Here is a 23,022-nt window from a genome sequence, read left to right on the forward strand (position 1 = left end):
TTTGTACTTTTTTTTTTCCCCACTTTTTTTTCCCCCTCCCCTTGTGTGACACTCCCTCCATTTCTTTTATCTCCAGTGACTCCATCTCTCTCTGTTCAGGTGTGAACATCACTTCTTAAGAACGATACCAAAGCCAACATCTGTCTCCTCAGTTTCTTCCTGTTCTGCCCTTAGCTTGCCAACAGTGACCTGGAGCTCCGGTGCATGCAGATGAACACCTGCCACTCGGTAAGTCTGCGTGTAGATGGAAATGCATCACCCCTGTAGCAAACTCAGAAGTAAGGCACATGAGTTGCACCCACAAGTCTCCTTGGTCACAGTGAGAAAAGGACCAAAGGACCAAAAGTACACTCAGAAATCAGTCAATATTCTCCAGGGTCAGTATTTTTCAAGTGTTGCCGTGTTCTTTTAAAATATTAAAAAAAAAAAAAAAATAGAAAAAACTCATTGAGTTAGATGGACCAAGCTCCTGTGGGCACAGTATGTGCCATACAATGGAAATTAAACACCAGAGAATTAACAGGGTTCATTGTGAAGGCATTTTTATCCTTATATGTGTGTACTCACAGAAAAACATGCTGCACTAATGAAACATGACTTTATGTTCCCAGTCATATTTATGCTTGTGAAGATGAGCTCAGTAAGTTTGTTGCCAAGAAAGTTTAGCTAAAGGGTTGGGGGGAGGGGGCAGGGGGAGAAGAGGAGGTATTTGTGGGGTTTTCCATCCCCTTGGCTTTAAGTGATGTGTACAAGGTGTGATTTAAAGAGAGGGGGGCAGAGCTGCCAAACAAGCAAGACATGGCTGTCTTGACATGGGTGAATGTGAGGATGGGGAATTGGGAACAATTCCCATGACAGGATGTGCAGCATTTGCTCCCCTGAAATCTATCAATAATTGTCAGTCTCCCCTCAAGGGGAGACAGCCTGAACAAAAATCCCCCCCCCCCAAAAGGCAACATGGGGGAACCTAAATAGAAGCTAATAGATGAGCTGAGCTAATATTAGTTTCTTGATATATAAAGCCAAATGGATTAATGGATCAGCTCATGCATTGCCTAAGGAAACAAAAAGAAAATCTTCAATACTTCTGTGCACATTGAGGACATGAACAATAAAAGTCTTTAGAAAGTAAAAACCTAATTTGGGGGAATCAATTACAAGTAGTTTTTTTCTTACCCTTTGTTATTTAAAGGAGGTTCATACAGAGGTAAAATTTGGGTGACACACGAGGCAGAAGTCATATGTCTCAGACACTACAATGATGGTCGATTTCAGTTAGCATCAGTCTTGCCCAGGCTCTTTTTAGCATTCCAGCTTCAGCTAATGGAAATCAAGCCCATTATGGTAAATGTAGGAAGTAAGTACATTAATAGTGGGCACTGACATTAATTCAAATGGTAAACAATTCCAAACTGTTCCCAGTACATACTAGATCATATATCATCTTACCTGCTGCTTCAGAGGGCCACTTCTTTCACAGGTTTTTAAAGTACAAGAGATTGCCTGCCAGAATTTTCTGTTCCACATGAGTCCTATACACATTTTTCTTTTGGTTGCAAGAACTTTCATTCCAGAACTGCTACCATTGCAATGCCAATCTGTCCCTTACTTGAAGTGCAAGGGGGTGGACAGGGCAAGTTTAGCTAAGGGGAGATGTGAGGAATAATCTAATGCAAAGGTAGAAAGAAAATTTGGCTTATTTACATAGTAACACGTGTGTTAGAGTAATGCCTCCCTTCCTTGGCTATACGCTCCTCCATTTTCTCTCTCACACACGTATATACACACACACTTTAACTGTGCTTTTGTGTTTTGTCAGAATTAATGAGAAAAGTTCCCTTGCCCTAGGGGTAATTAGTGTCCTTGGAGTTAAATAAGCTAATACTTAGACACCTCTGGCACAGGCAATTATGTTTGTGTATTGAATAATTGATTCAAAGAGGGGGGGAAGGGGCTGCTAATCAGATCTGAGCATAATGAATTGATTTAATTAACAGGGGAATCTGAGGGTCCCTGGGAAATGTGTGCATTTATTCAGCAGCAGGAGAGAGTGCAAAGCACATAAATTGAGAGAGCGAGCGAGAGAGGCAGGCGGCAAGTGCTTTTGCTTTCAGTGATAGGTTCACATCTTTCCTCCCTCCCACCCCCCTTCCTTTGAATATAATTTTAGATTTAGAGTGAAATCAAGAGAAAAGCACTTTAGAAGACTGGAAAGCTCTTGCAGTAGCAACAGCAGAGGGGGGAGAGGTTGTGAGCTATCACATTAAGACAATTTTTGACAGCGCAGGTTGGGGACGGACGGAGCTGGGGAGCCAGCCCCCGATATCGTTCCTCCCTTGCCTTTTATTCTCATCCCCCCCCCTCCCCACCCCCCCTCCTTGTCTTTTTTAATATCTAAACTGGCACTCGAGCTGCAGCGGCGGGGCCGGGGGCGAGGCGGCTGGTGCAGCAGCCCAGCTCCAGCTCTCCGGCGCCCAGCGCGACCGTAGCCCGCCGCACGCCCTGCTCCAAACTCGCGTCCCGGGGCAGCATCGGGGCCGTCGCGCCGCTGTCCCCCGCCTGGGCAGCGCCCCGCTCTCCGGCCCGGCCTCGCCGCCCCCGGAGCCGCGCCGCGGCGGCTGGAGGGGGAGCGCCCCAAGGAGCCGGAGCGGCGGCGGCGGCGGCCGCCCTCGGCGCCCGGGACAATGGTGCTGGACAAGGAGGACGGTAGGTGGGAGCGGGGACGCGGGGCCCCGCCGCCGCCAACTCCGCTCGGGCGCCCCGGGCGCGGGAGGCGGCGGCCGCCGGGCAGGGAGGGAGCGAGGGACGGAGGAAGGGAACGAGGGACGCACGGAGCGAGCTACCCCGCTCCGAGCCACCGCTCGTCGTGCCGCGGCAGGGCGCTGCTACCCAGCCTGTCCCGCATCGCCCCGCCGGCGCCGGGTGTAGCGGAGCCCATCGCCTCACAAAGAGGTGCTGGGGCCCGGGCAGTGCGCCCGGGACGGTGCTCCCTCCCACCCCTGGGGCTGCTGCTGCTGCTGCAGTTTCAAGGCCGAGCGCTCTGAGGTCTCTCCGCTCGGGCGCGCCCGGCCCCCGCCGTGCGGTGCGATGCGGCGCTAACCGCGCCGGGGACAACGGCGGCTGCTTTTCCCGGCCGCGGCGAGTGCTGCGGCCAGCAGGGAGGTATCTGATGCCTGCAGCCCTGTCACTGGGCCCGCCATCAGCTCTGGTGGCTTTGGCGTGTGTCACTGCCGGGCCAACTTCGGTGGCATCCGAAGCAGGCGGTGCCGAAATGCCACCCCGTGCTCCTATTGCAGTCGGCGCTGCCGTACGTGTTTGCGTGCGCTGCCATAAAATGTCTCTGGCGGGCTGGCGTGGGGCTCTAACTCGGAAAAGTGGATACTAGGATGAAGAGGCAAGCGGGAGATGCTTTCCTGTGCTCTCTGTCCCTCTTTCTCTACCTCTTTTCCCTCCGCCCTCCCCTTCTCTTTTGATCTGGAGTTGCAGCTTCAGTAAGGTTCGAGTCGCCTGCCACGACCCCTCGGAGTCGGATGGGGCACGTCGAGAATGCGGGGCTGGCTTGTGCGACCCGGCTGTGGGAGGGGGCCGCGGCGTTGACAGCTAGAAGGTTAAATGCTCGCTGCCCCAGAGAGGTGCGTGAGGAGGGAGCATGCTGAAAACTCGTCACATGCCTCTGCCCTGAGAATCCCTATCCGTGTCTTCCTGCGGTTTATTGAAGCCCTCTGAAGTAAACTGATGTGGTGTTATTAATCGGGTCTGTAATGCACCAGTCAAAAGCGTGTGGGCTGGAGAAGAGGGAATGAACTTATCCAACTGGTCAGTGAGAGGTAACAACAGACTTTTCTCATCCCTCGCCCCCTATGCACAAAGGTAAAAGGGTTAAGTAACAGAGGAATTAATCCAGGGTAATTTCTTACTTCTGTGTGGAAAAAGGTTCATGTTTCTCTCTGACCTCACTTTCAGGGGTGACTTGCATTGCAAGAGCCCCCTGAATTTTGCCCAGCTGTTGGAGGAAAAGGGAATAAAGGCTTTTATCATCTCCATTAATACCCTTAAATAGTGACAATAACTGGGTAATGTCTTAATCCCAGTGACTCTCTGTCAGAGGGTGCCTGCCAACCTGTATCCATTTCAATCTGATTGACGGGCTAACAGCAGGATGCTGCCTCCAGTGCAGGAGTGAGAGGCACAGGTGAGCTGGGAGGAAAAACAGATCTGAAGAGGGTTTCCTAATAGGGGTATTTGGGTTCTTTCAAGTGTTGCAGACATACTCATTAAACACAAGGAGCTCAGGGCTGGTGTGATAGTGGTGTAAGGAAATGAAACTAGAACCATTGATAATCCAGACAGTTCTCAACAGCCTCCTTCCAGGAGATCTCATGAGCAATGTATAAAAGCAAATAATGATGGCGATGGTAGAAGTAAAAAGGAAATTAGTGTGAGGTGCACTTAAAAAGGAGTAAAGTAGGAAACAAACCCCTGATGAGAGGGCTGTGGAGATCAGAGCAACAGACTGCAGTAATGCCTGGGAATCTCCTGTGCTGTTGATGAAGTAGTTATGTTGGAGAAGAAATTATGCTCACTTTTAAAAGTGCACTGGAGAAATTGGGGACAGGAGATGAGATTCAGAGAAGAAACTCGTTTATGAAGAGGTTATTTTACCTTTGTACTTTTCTTTCTGCCTGATTCAAATGGGCTTCACTTGCCTGCTCATCTGTGAATGTTAAAAGGGGATGCTGGACCTGCACAGGTTACAAATGGACTGAAATGGAAGCACTTGCTAACTAAACCAATTCCTTTTGAAATCAAGCTTGAATGAGCTTGTTAATAAAAATGGGTCTGCTTTTCTCCCATAAATGACTATTTTTTTTCCTTTTTATCTTTCTGTCCCAGAGGCCAGTCTGATTTCTACTATCTAAAAATTCTGTTGTTGTGGCTACTATCCAACTTTCCCCTTGATTTTAAGAGGCTTTGCCATGTGGAGGGAGGTGGGATTTGAGAGGTTTTCTTCTTCTGAGGTCTCTGGCAGCAATAGGAGTATTCATAATTATTACTGAGTGGAGAAGGCAGGATTTCAGAAATGTTTCCCCCACCCCAGCTGAAGGTTGCAAGGATGACATTTGCTGCCCAGTAGGTAGAGGCTGCAATGTGCTCCTTGCCTTTGCATCCCTGAGAGGCTACTTAGCAAGCTAGGCCATGGTGGTGGTCTCAGAGGCAGCTGCCCACTCTTCCAGCTCTGGGATGGGGCTGTTACAGTGCTTTAGGGGTGTGTTCTAGCCCCTGTGTGGCACTGGTGTCGCCCATGAAGTCTAATAACCTCTACATGGCTTTGTGAGTGAAAAGCTTCTTTGGCAGGCACACTCCATAGTACCAAAAGATGTGGTAGAGATGCAGTAATACTTTTCTGTGGTCTTTACAGATATCATTGAGGATGAAAGGGCAGGCTGAAAAAATAACAATAATAATGTTTTTGACTTGATGTGTTGTGGCATCATGTCAAGTTATGTCAGGGCGGTAACACATTTTGCATGTTTGAAGTGACATAATTTAACTTGACTGATGCAACATGAGTTGATATTAGAAAATACCATTTTACAGTGGATTTTTGGCAACTACCTTCCCAAAACAGATGTTGGGAACCGAGAGATGGGAGGGGAAAAAAAAAGGGCTGAGAATGCAAAACTTCCAGTCTTGCCTTTCAGTCAGTTCCAATGTGTAAACCACTGCTGATTTGCTGTTGGCAAGTCAGCTTACGTACCCTGCAGCTCATTATACATTTCCAGATAATGAGAGTTATGATATTTCTCAAGTACACAAATATTTTGATTGCAAAGACTAAATTTCTGCTTTAAAAAAAAGTAAGCTGACATCAGGTATCACATTTAATTCCAACAGGTCATGGTGATTGTAGTTGCCTTTAATTGCCGTACAAATGTGTTGGGGGTTAGAAAACTTTCTTATTGTTGGTGTGTGAAATGAGTAAAGAGGTAAAGCGTTTAAAAATGCCTGTTTGCAAAGGGAGTAATCCAGCCTCTATCACACGGTGACGCAGGGAAGGAATAAAACATACATTGATCTGGTACAGCGTATTTTTACAAGTGCTTTATGTCTGCTGGTGTGCTCTGCTACAGAAGCCAGCTGCGATAGACAGCGGCTAACTTCACTTGTGTCAAAAACCTGCCTTTCTTATAACTGACAAATAGCATAAGTTTACATGTGCTGTATTTTTGGGGGTAAGTTTGTCCTGTCTGAAGGTGACAGGGTTGAAAAGTGTGCAAACAGGAAGGTGGAACATATCATTGTTTTCTAATGGAGGCCAATAGTGTATTAGCAGTATTAAAATGCCTCCAGCTTAGAAAAGCCTGTGGTGGTGTTAGTTTCCGCACTGATGTTTTTAACTGTTAGACTTTGATCTCTGGGATAAAGTCCTTCTCCTTTTTAGCTTGAGATACTTCTTAAAATAAAATAGTTGTTTATGATGGTTGCATTCTCATGTTAAAATACATATTCAACACTTCCAAGCCAGTATCACTAGAAAAAATAGAGTTGTTCAAAGTACTGGATGAAAACGGTTCATTGTAAAATGATACATTTAACATCAAATATGCTCAAGGACTGTTAGGATTAAGCATTCTGAATGAAGGGGAAGGAAAAGCCACTTCAGCTGCGGATAAGGAATCTAATTAAAAATCGGTATTAGGGATATATAACTTGAGCTCGCTATCATGCCTTTTAGAGTACCGTTGTATCAGTTGTAAAGGGGAGGAAGAAGTGTCATTAAAGCAGGAATGAAATGTTTTCTTGGATTAAAAGACAGAGATGAGTGAAATGGTGCTGTTGATACTCGTAGCGACGCCTCTGATCCCACAGATCCTTATGAGCGCCATCGGAGACAACAGATGACTGGTTGGAGTGAGGGTTGGGAGTTGAGAGAGGAAGAATAAGAGACATAGGCCCCAAACTGGTCACTTTGTATCTGGGCATTGATGGCATCTTTGAAAAGTGGAGCAGACCAGTTAGTGTTTGTACCAGGTTTGAGTTCTTAAATTCATTTTAATATCATCCTGGTGAAAATGGAGCTCTGGTCTCAAGAGTATTCCTTGAAACTAATATGCACATGTGAAAACAACCCCAAAATGTTTGTACTGAAAATTAGTAACAAGTTTTAGATCACAGCAGATGTGTGAAATCCAGCAGCAGGAGATAGGGCTGGTACAAGGCGATGGTACTGTAAGGCAGGGCCGGTGCCAGGCATCAGCCGCGGAGTTTGGAGCTTCTGAGCTGCCCGCAGATACCGGCTGGTTTCAGTCAAAATCCCGAAGGGAGCGAATCTGGACTCGCACCCCGGCTTTGGACCACCGCGCCGGTGCAGGACGCTGCCTGCGCAGCCCCTTCCCCCCTCCCCGGGCTGTCCTCACCGCTGTCCCCGGTCCCCGCCCCGCTCTGTCCCCGCCGTGGCTCGGTCCCGGGGCGGAGAGGCGGCGGCGGGGCCGGCGGGCTGCAGGTGGTGCTGCTGAGCCGGGAAGGCTCCGCTCTGCCAGGAAAAGCCTGGCAGGAGAGCGAGAGGGGTCCCTGGGAAATGTGTGCGCTTATTCAACAGCAAGTGTGCAAAGCTCGCAAATTGCGGGAGGGAGGCAGCAGCAGCCGGGCTGAGGTGTTCTACCCTCGCCCAGTATAATTTTAGATTCAGATTCAGCTTAAATCCAAAGGGAAAACACTTTATAAGGCTGAAAGCTGTGTAGTTCTAACAGCCAGGGTTATGAGCTATCAAATGCAATTACATTAAAATAGATTATACTGTGTAAATTGAGCCATTTAGAAGGTGAGAACCAAAGAAACAGCTCTGATCCCCCTTCTTTCTAAATTGCAGTTTTAGTTCCTTGCAATTCTGAAGCACAAAAGTAGGTGAGACTGCTTTTGTATCTGCAAAGTGCTTTATTTCTGAGTGTAATTCTAACTGAGTGCAATCTAGGTTAAAAGCTGGACAACTGGGTAATTAGAGCTCACTTGCTGCTAAAGGACGATCAGCTGTACCGTAGCTCATTTGTGTTCCCAGAGACTTGTTCTCCTCTCCCCTGAGCGGAGGCTGCTGGAGAAGAAGCATCTGTCCCCGGACTTTTCTTGACTGCGGAGATGATGGTGCTGGACAAGGAGGACGGTAGGTGGGCTGAGATTGTGTAAGCCGGTGCTTCATGTCTTCCGTGTGCTGCTAATGTAGAAATAAATAGTTTTGAAGCAGATGTGCGCTGTGCATATCAGTGCTCCACTTTCAGCTTCTGATATTTTTCTCTTGTGTTGGTGAAAGCATGCTTGCTCATTATCATTATTATTTTTTAATCTTTTCCCTGGCACAATCAAACCAGTTGGGAAGGGTTTACCCCAGGCACTGTTTGATGAAGGGCACAGCAGAAACAGCTTAATTTTGTTTTCTTTTAATATCTATTTAGATTTCTCTTTCTACAAGTTACTCTAATATTTCCATTTTAGCTTGTTTATTTTAACAGCTGTTATTGTAAATCTAATTTTGAGATTCTCTTTCCTTTCCATTGCATGCCATTTGGGGCTCTTTAGTGCGCCTTCAATATCTATTTATCACAGCTTTTCTTCATAGATATAAACATAATGACAATAAGCTAATAAGCTGCTCTGGCAAAAAAAGGCATTGGCTTATTCTAAGAATCTACTCCCTTTCCTGAATGGCAGAAGTGGGGGTTCATTTAGGAGGTAATTTAATGAATGAAGCTGAAGGAGAGCTTGACTTATTTTAGAACTTCACAAATACTTATTTCATTAAAGCTGGCTAGTCCTTATCAAGGATGACTAAGGAGTCCGTGTAAGTTAGTAGTCTGAATGATGCCTTCGTTTGCACATTGCTTGCTAAGGTATGCAACTGAACTGCTCAGTCGCTAGTAGTTTCTAGGGTGAATGTGGTAATCTAATCACAACTTTTTAATTAGGGTTTTTTCTAAGGCTACTTTGTGGCTTAGGTACTCTGAGAGCAGGGACTAAAACTGAAGCAGAGCAGAACATCTCTGTAGCCATCCAGGTGGACTTCCATTGATGGCGCTGCCTCTTGCCAAAGACCGCCACCTTGGTGGCACTTGGAGCATTGAAAATGGCAACTACATCAGAGTTTCTAATGCACGTTTGTAGCAGTTATCTCATTGTTTCATTTCACTTTTATAAGTGGATGGTGTGTGCCATGTAATGGGTGTAGTGCTGATTCTCTGATCTTTTTATTTCAGAAATCTCTAAGTGTTAAAAAAATGAAAAGTAAGTCATAGGCAGTTGTCTCTTGGAAGTAGAAGAAATTACTCAATATTGGCAAGACTGTAGACAGGAAACAGCTTTTCACAGGGAGCCAAAGAGCTTGGAGAAATTGAAAATTCAACATTTTGGCATTATCATTGATTTTACTTGAATATATGTATTGCTTTTTAAAATATTTATGAGAAGTATAAATTGTAATTCAAAGTCGCTTGCTTTCCTGTGCCAGATGGGTGCTAATCATGCATTGTGAATAGTACTGAAAGCTGCCTGGTGGTAATAAGTTGGAGCAATATGAATTTTGTTCCCCGACCCATATCTGTCTTATGGTATTTTAAAACTGAATTAATACTCTACTGGAGAATAATGAGGAAAGAAGGCTTGACTACTGAAAATAATGGGTAGATGTTCACATATAACCAAAGGTCTTCTACTGAAGTTTCTTTTCTCTCTCTCCCTTCATTCCTTCCCCAAAAAGGGTGGTGTGGGGCAGAATACTGCCCAGTATTTCATATCTAGAATTTTGAGGTCTTTGTGTTATTATAAAGTTTGATTTCTAAAATTTTCAGTCTAGTGTAATCCTATGCACAGGATTTTGAATATAGTTTCTGGGAGGGAATGTGAGGTTTTATTTCATTCTTGTTTGAAGCACTTGGGACAATGGGGAAAAAAAATGTGACTGGATTTTCCACAAAGGTTTAACACCTTTAAAATATGAAACCAAGCAGAAATGTGTCATTCTCAGTGCTCTCTTTCTTGTAGGCATCTGTGATCAAATTTTGACTAAGAGTTGACCAGTGTGGGATCCGTGCCCATGTAAAAGTGCCTTGTCCTTCTGAATTTATTCTCTGCTAGTTAAGTTGATACCCTAAGACTGTGAAATCATCTTATTCAGGGAATATAATAATAAATCACAGGCTTTATTTCTCTTGAGGTCTCACAAGTTTCTTTGTTAACACAGTAGAACTTTCAAGAAAAAAAAAAAAAAAGAAGTAGATGTGAAGCATCTGTTCCACATCTTCTAGATCAGCTTTGCAGTTGACTAGACTGTGGATAAAAGACACTAAGTGGCTGAGTATTGCTTATGCTGGGAAAACAAATGAAGCTAACAGGGTTTCAAAGGCTTTGAAGCAGTGTTGCTCTCAGAGGTGTTCAGTTGTTTTCTTTGGCAATATAAGTTGAAGCAAGCCAGTTTACTTTATTAAAGGCATAAGGCTACTCTTGTAACCTTCCTCTGACTAAGACAAATTTGGCTGACTGACCTTCCTTCTTCCTGGACCACACGTGTTGTGCTGGGTTTGGGATTTTTTGTCTTCCCCCCCCACCTCTTTCTAGGACCCATCTCTTTTAAAAGACAGCAACATTTTCCATATTCTGTTATATCTTTCCTTTCAATTTGTGTTTCCCTATAGAACCATGTTCTGCTATGGTGGAGCAATGCAAATCAAGTAGAATAGCCTAAATTAATTCTTCACATTGGCGGCAGTGTGATTGCCTGCACAGAATCAATAATGCATCATGGAGGGATCAAATTTTGGAGTATAATGTGTGAATAATGCTTGACACAAAACAAAAATTCAGTCATCATAATAGCAATTAGGAAAAAGCTGCAGCTTATCCCAGCTGTAATCTCTGCTAACAATGAAGCACAGCCTGGTAATCAGCATGTATGGTATGAAATGCACTAATAGAAATCACGGCTCTTTGTTATGTGTGTGTGGGGTGAAAGTTTCCTTTTAGCTAACTTGTACTGTGTTAACTAGACATAGTATCCTTCAACCCAGTCATTGAGAATGTGTGCACTCATCAGCTGTGTGTTCCTCCCGATGTTTGCATAGACAGTGGCACCCCAAATCATGGATCCTTTGTGTTTTCAAGCAGAACTCTGATTAAATAGATCACAAGAGTAGGCCAAGTAAATAATATAGCAGAGAACTCCGTTAAATATGTACCCATATGCAAACCTTGGGGTTTATTTGCAAAAAAACCCCTCCATAATTTCTTTGCAAATGAGAAGAAAAATATAGATGCTTAGTGGTTGTGTGCAGTGGGGTTGGAGAATGGGTCTTAGGTTGATGGGAGGTATTTAGGGCAATGAATATTAGGTAATTTGAAACTGGATTAGTAGCAGCGGTTGGGTTCCCTGTTGTGTAAGAGCCCATCTTACCCTGCACAGAAGGGAAGAAAAGCAGCATTTGGAATTAGAAAGGCAGTGAAATTGATTGTATAATGGCAGTTACAGAAATGGTGTCACAGCACCCTACCCAGCATAGCAGGGTTGTGGTTTGGCTTCACAAATGAGTATGCCAGCTGCCATATGGAGGTACCTATAGATAGGTAGATGGATAAGGCGAGAGCTCTGCCTCCAGCAGGGGAGGTCCTGCCAGTCCTCTTTTGACAAAAATCATACACACAAGCGTAAGGCAGGTATGGCTTGTACACAAGCCTGATACAAACAGTGCCATACAAGAGGAAGAGCTGTTCCAGGTGCTGCTGGTACCTTTTGTTTCCTTTTTACTGTACGTTTCTCAGATGTATCTATTGAGAAATGACACAAAGAAAGAGAAGAGGAAATGGCAGGGTGGCTTTTTCCTCAAGTGACATGGAATTTAATTTTTCTGTTGCCTAATATTCCTGAGACTGTTAGAGTTTTCTTTTTGTCTCTTGTGCTTCTTTACCTTTGGACCTTCTTCATGGTCCACCATTGGTTTAGCTTCCCTCGTGAAAAAGAACTGCTGCACATCTTTCCAGACATAACTTAATCAATGGATGTCTTATCCAGGTCACCCAAAGCCAAGTTTTAACCTATTCAGCTGCTTGCCTGTTGGTTTTTCAGGGACTCAATCTTGACACATGTGGACTTGGTGTAATTTCGGAGGTTCGATCTGGCTTTAGGGCATGACACAGTGTCCTTTGGTGACTCAAATGTACAGCAATGGAGTAATCTATGTATGAGGAGAAGACAGAAGGTGGTGAAAGCAGGAATCTGAATAAAACCAGAGCACATTTTGCAGGAAAGTAAACCATGAGACTCTGTTTGGCCACAAAGGGAAAAACAAAATAATAATTTTGCACTGTTTCTCCAAAGCTGCCCAAATGTGGAGTTAGAGGTAGCCTTCCTAGAGGTGCCTTCTGCCCCTGGAAATGGCACGTAGCTAAGCATAAGAGAACCATGAGATAGTGAAGTAACTGCTTAAACCTTTTCAAGAAATGGAAGATAGTGTAGTTGGAGCACAGATAATCTAGATCTCTGTTTAATGAAATCTTATCCTATGGGAAGAAGAGGAGCAAAAAGAGTTAGCAGGCCTAATAGGAGCACACTGCTTTGTACGGGAGCATTCCTGCTGGGCCCTCAAGTAGTTCTTGGTGTTTGCTCAGACTAGAGAGCTGAATGATCTGGGTAGGCATCTGTACAGGATGTCATCATTCTTCATTCCCAGATGCCAGTGACACGTGATAGTTCTTGGGCTGACATAAGTGTTAAAACAGTGTAGGAACGTTTTTCAGCTCTGGTAATAGGGCAAAAGAAGAAGCTGGTTCCTGGAAATCAGTTTGCTCTAATTTTGGTTTAATACAGTAGAACGTATGCCTGATACCCTGACAGCAGAACATAATTTGTCTTCTTTGGAGTTAGTGTTAAATTTTATTATCTTTAATAGATACAACATGAACATGTCAGCCTGTTTGTCATAGCCATCCCGAAAATGCTCTCTTATGGTAGAATCCTCGGAAAAATTCCTTTTAAGAGCAGTGCATTATTAATAAAGTAATCCATTAGGTCTGGTGATAAAGGGTCACAGCAGAGTCTGAAATACATTTCTTAAATGGTTAAGAAATTTATCATGGTTGGAGGATTAATTGATTTCATTTGGAGGCTTTCTTAAGGTTTTCAGGCTTTGTATTTAGAAATGGTTTTACTGTCTTTGGAAATGTGCTTTCTGCTCAAAGTTTTGCTGCACTGTCATTAGCATGAACTATTGCATTCTGCTAAAGGCAAACTGTTCTTTTAGCACGTGAGTGATTGCCTCTGTGAGGAGCCTTACTGAGGTAAAGAATATGAAAGTTTATGGTAAATAAGGTATTTTACTTGAAATCAATTCCAAATCAGAATAATGGTATCAAGCATTAAGTGTTGTGGTGTAAGAATAAAAAAGGCACTTGCAGATGCTGCTAAATGCTGGACTCTAAAACTCTAATGGGTTTGCATCTTTTTTAAATGGGGCAGAACTGTCATCATTTAGAATACATAGACATTGTTTTAAACCATATAGAAATCGCTGCCCCCAACTTCAATAATGTGCGTAACTGTTGCCAGGGAATGATTTATTCAGTGAATGTTTCTCCTATTCACTGAAGACTTTGGGGTGGAGGGGAGGGGTGGTTTAAAATGAAAGTTGTTCACTCTTAGATTAACATAATTGAACCTATAGATGGTCTGAGAACAATTCTCCACAGCTACTGTTTTTGAAACCTCAGTGTGTAAGTGTGTGTGTGTGTTTTCTGTCCTCCAACAGCGTGACTCCTGAGCCCAAGTTTTCAAGCGCAATGTTGGGTGCTATCAGTGCAAACAGATGCTCAGCTCTCCAGTGAATGTTCTTGCAAACTAGTTTCTTCATACATTGCACATCAAAGCAGATAATGGATGCTGTTGTCCAAATTTAGAGGATTTTTAATTTCACTGAACATTTCCGCATTCTCTACGCCAGTGTTCAGAGTTCCTTGCATGCTAATCAAACTCTGAGAGGGTGATTTGGGCAGTGAAAGTAATATTTGCCTTCTTTTTAAACTATTGATTTCAACAGTTCTAGTTCCTCTTAAGGAAAAAGTGGATGATTGTTGCATATTCATGACTGAACTGCAGAGAACTTGGACCAGAATTAAACAATTAACCCTCTCGCCAATGTAAACATCCATTTGAGTAGAAGCCAGGGATGTTCCTACTTGGTTTATTATGGATCTGAGATATAGAAATGTATTCCAGAGGACTGTGTTTCTAATAAATAAAAAGGCATAATGAGAATGTAACTGGGAAGGAAGACAAAAGCAGCCATGCTTTAAATTGTTAATGATGGTGCCAGTGGCTGCAGCTTTACCACAGCTGTTTAAATTGATCAGCTAGTGAAAATGTTTTGTTTTGGCATTTTCCCTGCATGTGCAACTCTTTCGAAGGGACGTCTGGAAGCTTTTCAAAGGGGAATCATGATGATTTTTTTTTCTTTCTTTTTTTTTCTTTTTCCCCACTAGACTTAGAACACTAGAGTCTCCAGTATTCTAATTCCAGTATTTAAGGATGCAGTTCAGTTTGTCTTTTGTAAAGTTTTTGGCTCATGAGTATTGCTTCCCCTAAATTTCACTTACCACTCTTCTCTTTATTTTCCTCTTTTTTTTTTTTTCCTGCCCCCTTCAAAAATATTGCAAATTATTCAATACCAACAAGAGATGAGGCAACAGCTCACTTTCTAGCTGTCCTTTTTTCCTCATCTCCTCTATTTTCCTGGTGCTACTGAGCTTGCTCAGAAAAGCAGAAAGGTGCTATGTCAATTTGCTATGCATCTTTTGGTCAAGCATCCAGTGTGAAATTGTTCTGTAAAATGTACTTTTTCAGAGGAAACTTGCTACTAATTTGTTTCCTGGTTGGCTCTGCCTTGAAGGGGATGTGGGTTAACCAATACTTCTTTAATGCTTGTATAGTTTCCCTCTGTTCCAGAGTGATGGGTATACATTTCAAAAGGATGCAACCCCTTCAAGTTGAGTAGGTAGGGCAAGGTTGTATTTTCTTTATATTGACAAGTGATGTGTTAGAAATGTACGGGTGGAGGACTGGCTTGAGCTGGTAAAATGTGGTGTGTTTTGAAGAACACCTCCTGCCTTGGGTTCCCACCTGAAAGCTCATGAGCAGACCTAACTGGGACCTTGAGTGAAGCCTCTTCCTGGCACTCGTGATGGCAGGTGACTTTTGGATAGGCCATGCCTTAGATAATGTTGAGCAACCTGGTTTCTGGCTAATGTAGTGGGGGTGGGTATTGAACATTATTCTGAATCCATTATATATTTATCTTTATACTCCTTTGTGGAAAATGATTTCTGTAAGTACCCTGTTATGGTTATGAAAGCCCAAACCAAACATCAGTCTCAAACTCTTTGACCTGTCTGCACAGAATGGAGATCTGTTTTGAAAAGGACTCCTTTATATCTGTTTTTACTCCATGCCCTTCCATTCATTTGCCTATACAAAGCAATAAAGGGTAAAACTAAAGTAACATAAATTGGTCTGTCTTCCTGAATCCATGTCTCGCTAATGTACCCAGATTAACTCAACTGTAAATTGTCTCCTTTGGATGTCGTGTCTTGCTAAAAGTTTCCTATATGATTCATGATTTGGATTGCTTTTAACAGCTATTGGCTAAGCAATATGGTAAATGTACAAGGTGATGCAATTGGCATTAGTGAGAGGATGCACAGGAGCATGTAATGCAGTCAATACTACATTAACTACTGATGCCCAATTACAGAAACTGGAAGAGTGGCTTTTAGGAGCATTAGGACTTGCAGAAGAGCTGAGATCACCTGCCGCTCCTTGCCTAAAAGCTTCACCCTTTATGCGCTGGGATCAAAGCAAACATTTAGTAGCTATTTTGTCATGTAGAACAACGAAGGTATTTCCTGCCCCCCCACCCCCCCTTTTTTTTCCCCTCCCAAAAAGTGTCACACTAATGCTTTTAGCACATGTAAAATCCTATCTCCATATTTCAAGATTCTCCTTCCATCTCCTGGGGCAAGACTTTATTTGAATAAAAACTCTTTAACCACCACAGCGTTTACTGTTTCTCTAAAGCTTACTACTTTAGCCTTTTTTTCCTTCTAAAGAAATACTAAGTGCAATTTAGAGTGTCCTATTTCAGTGTGTCAGACAAGGCTCCCCTTCGCTCCCCCCCAGCTCCTTCCCCTTTCTAATCTGTATATGATTGTTTGTGACCTCAGCTGGCTTGAAGTCTGTAGAAAGAGTGTTTTAAAATACAACCAGACACCACATAAAACAGGATATTTGAGTGTGTGACCTCTCTGCAGTCCACGTTCAGATTAAGCACACATTGTTTCCACCACTGCTTTTAAAACCCATTTGCAGTAGATGGCAAAGGACCACGTTGCACTGAAAGACAGCGCATGCTTCTAGATTGAGTGGAGTGTGATTGTAGCTTCTAAACCTATTTGAAAAGTAATGAGCAGTGTCACTGCTGCCTGGCAGAACTAGCAACCCACAAAGTTCCTCTGGACTCAGAGCAAGATGGGAAATCAAGCAGCTTTAAGAACTCTGAAATATTTTAATATAGAAGACAGCTGGCAGGTGGCTTATTGCTCTTATTGCAGCATTTGTCTTTACTTCCAGCTATGATACTTGGCATATCGCTGCTGCTTTTAATCCTCAAAGCATTTTGCCAGTATTAAGGAATTTGCACACCCCAACTTAGCATTCCCTGGAACTAAGGCCTGGGTATCTGGGTGGATGTGCCTGTTTCCCCCTGAAGCATGAGTGGGCTTCTGTGCAGGTTGTCCCAGATTTGTTCAGCTTTGCTTTCTGTCTGCACAGCACAAGAGGAGGGTGGGATCTGCAATGCTGTCTCTTCTTGTGGCACACTGGTTTTGGAGATGGGAGCTCCACAGAAGGAGGGAGAAACAACTTCTGGATCTCCTGGGAAGGATGTAGTGCTACTGCAACAGTTGCTCTTCTTGGCTGTTGCTGGAGCGGTTGTGTTGATCTGCTCTCAACAGGCAATGGAACCTCCCTGAGGTTCAGTCCAATTGTGAATTGTTGAGGAAAAACCTTCAGTAGCCTATCTTCCTGCTATGAATAAGAGCATTGGTTGTGTCCCATTCTGATTCCTGCCATGATTGTAAGTGTCAGTTATGTTCCCTTCTACCATTTCGTGCACATGACAGAAAAACAAGGTAAGAGTCTACAGGCGCTTCCTTAGCGACCCTTTTTTTGGTGGATGGTGCTTGAACTTCTAAGACAGCTGGTGTGTTGGTTCTCTGTGTCATTGATCCAAGGACCCATGGAGCTCTCTGTCCCACATCTAGTACTGTCCTGGTATTCAGCTGCCCCAGGGTGTCAGCTGTGGCCAAGGGAGTAGGGGCTGGAAGGGCAGGGGCAGAGGAGTGCTGTTATTTTAAAGAGGGCTTTTGCTTTCAATTCCTGATTGATGCTCTTTTGAACATTTAGGGGAGTAAGCAGAAGGTAACCTGCTGGGTTTCTCCTTGCACTAATGTGTTTAAAAGGTGGCACCAGCAGTGGAGGTGTGGGGAAACTTGACTGAGCTCTGCCTTCAGCACAGCTTCAGTGTATCCTGTGCCCAATGCACTTTCCAAGCTGTACAAACAATGCTTTAAATGTCTGAAGTACCCAGCAGGGCAAGTCAAAATGTCCTTGAGCAACTCTGTATTTAGACAGTGTTTTCTCTTTTCCTTTGATCAAGAAAGAACAGATGTGTCTCTTCTTATGTGTGTGTTTGTGCACACCCGTTGCTGCACATGCTTTCCCTATCCTTGTGCAGGGGCTGCAGTATTTAGGGTAGGCTGTTACTCCTCTTTGTTCTTTCCTATTACTGTTTTGTTTTGGTTTTTTTTGGGGGGGTGGTTGGTGTTTTGGGGATTTTTGGTGTTTTGGTGGGGTTTTTTTCAGGGGAATTTGAGTTGGAATTTAGAGAGGTCAGACTAAACAAGGTTTTAACTTATGCACACTCCCTTAGATCTTTTTAATTTGGATAGAGTCAGGAAAAAAATAAAGAAGGCTGCCTTTTAAAAAGTGTATGTGTATGTATAATCGATTCATTGACTAGTCCTTTTTGGGGGTTTTTAAGCATTCAGTCTAAGTGGGCTGCTCAGTGAAATTTGTACATTCATAAAATAGCTGATTGAAAAGCAATATTTCAGATAAATACAAGCCAGCGATCTATCAGCAGTTGTAATAAAAGCTGGGCTTCAGGCTGTGATTTTATTTTGAAATAATAAGAATTGCTTTATTCTTTTTACTTGAGTTACCATGGTAATTCTGTCGTGTAGCAGTGTTATATTGATTTAGAAAGTGGACAGTAATATTTCTTTTGTGTTATTCTGTTTCTAGGGGTTGATTTCTAATTTCCACTTGGAGATTACTTTTATAAATTTCTTAAGTCCTTCCACTTTTTTCTCTAGCAGTGTAATTTTCCTCTCACACATTGCTATTTTCTGAGCTTATTGGTTTGCTCTTATTTTAAATTAAACTTGCTGGTTTCAAATATTGAAATGACATCTTTGTCTGTGTCTGTACTTCGGTTTAGCAAAATATTACAGTCTGCTGTTTTATGCTTAATAATTTAAGGGAAGCTTTATGTCTGCCATCAGTGGTTGTTGGTAACTTATGACTAAACCAACACAGAGCTTAAACCTCTGACATTTTAATACTGTGTGATGCTGCTTTCCACCCTGCCTTCTCTGTGTGTGCTAAAGAGAATGACAATTAAATCCTGAAGAGATCAGGAGGAGTTTTTGGGTGGAGATGACTCTTGGCCCTGGTAGGTCTCTGTTGCAACTTGAGAGAATCACTGGTTTTGTCCATCAACGCAAGAAGCGTTCCTGGTAGACCATCTTCCTTGTGCAATTAAGAAGCTTCAAGCTGTGAAAGCAAAACTCTGACTTGCAGAAGTGTGTGCACATACCCCATGGCTGACAAAACATAGCAAGCTGCTTTAGCTCTGTGCAGGATTGCCATACTTTATCTATCGAGCACTGCTCTTAGACTGCTGCTACTTTAAGAGATGACAGCCTAAACAGGATGTGATTGCCCCTTGTGGCAGCTCTTTCTTGCGAAGGAAAAAGAATGCTTCTATGGTAAACCTGGGAGATGAGGGGAAACGAACCTCAAGCGTCACTGTTTTCAGAAGTGGTAGTTTAGATCCTGAAACCAAAGCCATGAATTCTGCTTTCAAACAGAAGTCATTCTGCTTACGTTTTAGTATGGAGGGTGGAAAACCTTCCTGAGCACTACGCACAAACGTCCTGATCTCATGAAAATGCCTCTGAAAGGCTTTGTGTCACATGAGTAACAGAGCGGGGCTGAAGTCTTGTTCTGTTGTCCTTTTGCTTTCATTCCTCTATGAAGCTCACCTGATCTCTGCTGGGATTGCTAGACCAGCTACAAGAAAGAATATTACCATCAGCTGGAAATGGAAAGGGAAAGGGAAAGTTTGTTGTGGACCTGCAGTGGTTGACTTCAGGAGGACTGAGGTATGAGGTAGTTGGTAAAAAGCAAATGCAAACCTGAAATGCATTGAACAAGGAACTGCTAATGACCACTGGAGAAAGACACTGACAGACCTTGTCTGTCATGGATAAACCATGGATCACACATTCTCAGGGACACACAATCCATGTGGAAATAGGGGCAGAGAGGATGAATGTGAAGACAGAGGAGTCCATACTTTAACTTTTCTATCTTTGTAAAACAAAGGCTGACTGGTCTGCCCTGTATGAAGACACTGAGAGGGGAAACACCAGGGAAGAAGGAAAACAGGCTTTTACCCACAAAGATTTATTTGTCAATAGAACGAGTAGGTGGAAATGGCTAAGAATATTTCTGGGTTAGCAACTTGAAAGCTTATGGGCTTCAGAAGAGTTGGTCTCTGGATCAGCTTTCCCCAGGGAATAGTGGAAGCACAAAGATGAATTGTTTGTTTTAAAGAAAGAGATGGTATGGTAGCCTCCATCTCCAGGAGATGGGACTTGCTGGTCCTTCTCAGTCATCAGTCCATGCTGAGACATTTATGTCACAGTGCGTGAAGCTCTATCAGCATTTCCACATAAAATCCATATTTCCATGAACATTTATTTATGGTGAAAGTCTGCACATAAGATCCTGCCTAAGGATACCTTTTTCTTTCCTATTAAAATTTTATAAACCTGTCACTTGGCTGGAATTTTCAGTTCTCTGTGAAAGTAAAATCGAAGGGAGGCCCTGATGGGGAAGCATGAGAGTATAGGCACAAGCTACAAGCTTACAGGTGAAACTCCAAATGAGAATGGCAAAACCCATGTCTAAGTGTTCTGTACTTCTCAATCATCTGATTTGGTTTGATTTGAGTGTGAAAATGCATACTCAAGTGCTGTTCCCAGAGGCCTTCCCTAGCTTTTCTGCATGTGTGTTGCTGTGCAGGTGTCATCTGTGCTGTTTGGCTTGAGAGCAGTGATCCACAAACTTTAAAACCTTTAAATAGGTCTTGACCTGCGAGGCTGTAATGGCCCTTGGAGCCTTTACAGCCCATTGAGTGATGTCTGTTACACATTAGTCTGTAGTAGCTCCAGAATAAATAACTTGATTTTTTTTTTCCTAGCCAGTAATTATCTCTCTCCACAATGGAGTGCAATCGCTCTGCATGCTAAAATCCTGTTTTAAAGTAATGCAACAAGAGACTGTTTAATGTCTCTGACAGTCAGTATTGAGCACGAGTTCTCTGCTTTCTTTCTCCAGCGTTTTCTGTCTCATTGCTTACTCCTATTACAGCATGTCCATGCTACCAGGAGCTGACATCTCACCCCAGATTGTCTGTGATGTGAGAGAGAAGTATCTGATACTGTGGGTCTCCTCAAAATAATGCTTTGGTCTTTCCCCATCACACCTGCTTTTCAGGAACAGCTTTAGCTGATAATTTGCAGTCATCTTAGTAGGTCTCTTTGCTCAAGAGACCAATTTTATCCTGGTAGAAGAAAGGACTAGATGACCTAATAGACTTTTTTTAATAATCATTTCTCTCTGTATCTGATCTTTTCGTGGGATACAGTGTTGCCTGCATCCTAAATTGGGATTTGGGTTTGCTACCCCCTACCTAAAATATATTTTCTTTCCCTATGGTTCCTTCAATTATAACTCTAGGATGTATCTTCTGGGACTGAGTAATTGGCTAGGTCAGAAGTAATCTTTATTTTCACTAGAGAGATGTTTACAAACTGGTGCTGTAGTATCTCTTTAAAACCCACTGAGAATCTGATTAAAGGTCTGAGGATCTTCTGCAAAGATTGCCTGCTCCCAGTTGACTTGAAAGGGTCAGCATGCTGTCACAGTTTCGACGACTAAGAATTAACTTAAGGCTGATTCAAATGCTACTCTCTGTGTACAGCATTGATTGAACTGCTTTCAGATGGCAAGAGGTAACTTTATACTGTAGCATGTGTGAACTCCATTTAGTTAAATCGGAAAGCTGAGTGAATATGGTTGCTTGTGGCAGGGGAGCTCAGAGGTGAACACATTCTACACCTTCTGCCCTGAATTAAATACTTTGGGGAAGGTGGGAGAGAAATAGAATTCTCGTGGTAACGTACTTGGGATACTCTCTGCTGCAGCTGTTCTTCATCAAGTGAGGGCCTAAGTTTTGCATAATCTTTTCTTCTTCTCTTTTCCTATGCATGGTCCACCTTGTAAGCTTAATGAGGTGGGATTGCTTGTAGTAGAAATGGCAGCATGGTGCTTTTCTGAACGAGGTCAAAATCTCAGACCAAATACCATGAGTTTGCTGTGATGTTATTGCTGCCCCTTTTTCAGAAAAGGTAGAAGGCCTAAGATTTTAAATCTGGTTTAATGCAAGCATCAGTGCTCAAAGTAACCATGCATTAATGTGGGAAACAGCTGGTGCTGACTTGCACAATGCTGTGGGCTTTGTGGTGCCACACTTCCAGTTACTAATCTTAGAGCAGCTTTTCTAAAGGTCCTGCTAAATGCAACCACCTGATGTAATGATGTGCTCTGTGGGAAGCAATGCCTAACTGCAGACTGCTGTATTCTGGTGCTGTCGGTGAGTGCACCAAAGCAGGCAGTGCTACTGCTGCAGCTGAGCCTGAAATGGGAAGTTCAGCTCAGCACTTTATGCAAAGCTGAGGTGTGCTTCTGAGGACCTGCTTCTGCTTGCCAGCCTCTCTGCCAAGCCAGCAGTTACCTCTAGCAGGTGGTGCAACCAGGGAAGGTGCCACATGAGCACTAAACCTTCATCCAGGACTCAGGGGCCAGCTGGTGTAAGTCAGTGAGCATGTTGCTGCATCAAAGTAAAGACAGGAATTCCCAATTACTTGCCTTCTCTAATGTCCACTAAGCTAAAGGCTTTTCTGGGGATACAGTCACAACACCTAGGCCCTTCGTGAGGCTTCATGAATACATCAGTGCTGTCCATGAGTGAATAATCTCAAGGGCTTGTGTGTGTGTATATGTTAGAGGGCTCAGATTTCCCTAGACAATTTCCTGGGGATTCTTCCTAGTGCTGTCTTGGAGTGAGGGTGATGTAGTTGTAAGCCAAGATCTAAAGCTAACCTAAAGCCTTGGTGTGGTTTTGTTTTGGCTTTTTGTTACTTATTTTTGTCTCTCAACTGTGGTAATGAGTCCAGGAGGAAGACATGCTGGAAGTGCTGACAGGCTGTGAGTTAGGGCAACCAGGGAGATTATGCTGCAGTAAGGTACTGCTCAGCTTTAGTTGTGCCCAGAGCAATTTCTGTGTTCCCTGCGGGCAGTTACTGGACAGTGCTCTTGCATGGTGGCCATGCTTCCTTCCAGAGTTGTAATTTGCCAGTGATCACTCTCAGAAGAAAAATATGCCCTGTCAGGATCCTGAGCAAGCTAAAGGTGAGAGCAACTGCACCAGCCAAGGCAGAGGAAGAGAGAATGATTTTGACGTCTTCCGTTGGTGACCAACCATGAAATCAGTTTTCTATCTGCAAGAGTTGAAAAGTTGCACCAAA

The 23,022-nt window shown here is 43.4% G+C and overlaps 1 protein-coding gene across 2 annotated transcripts in view; it reads left to right on the forward strand.

Annotated features, from left to right (window-relative positions):
* Nucleotides 1–2,566: 2,566 nt before the first annotated feature.
* Nucleotides 2,567–23,022, forward strand: part of LMO1 (LIM domain only 1) — a 63,467-nt gene continuing 43,011 nt past the window's right edge. Inside the window, exons 1-2 of one of the 2 annotated variants that reach the window (XM_054171627.1) lie at nucleotides 2,624–2,706; nucleotides 8,057–8,158. In XM_054171627.1, the coding sequence (XP_054027602.1) occupies nucleotides 8,134–8,158 (25 nt within the window). In that variant the 5' untranslated portion in view covers nucleotides 2,624–2,706; nucleotides 8,057–8,133. Of the gene's footprint in view, nucleotides 2,707–8,056; nucleotides 8,159–23,022 lie in introns of both variants that reach the window. The other variant, XM_054171629.1, reaches the window with a different exon arrangement.

The sequence above is a fragment of the Dryobates pubescens genome, chromosome 22 (genome assembly GCF_014839835.1).
Source record: "Dryobates pubescens isolate bDryPub1 chromosome 22, bDryPub1.pri, whole genome shotgun sequence".
NCBI classification, from domain to species: domain Eukaryota; kingdom Metazoa; phylum Chordata; class Aves; order Piciformes; family Picidae; genus Dryobates; species Dryobates pubescens.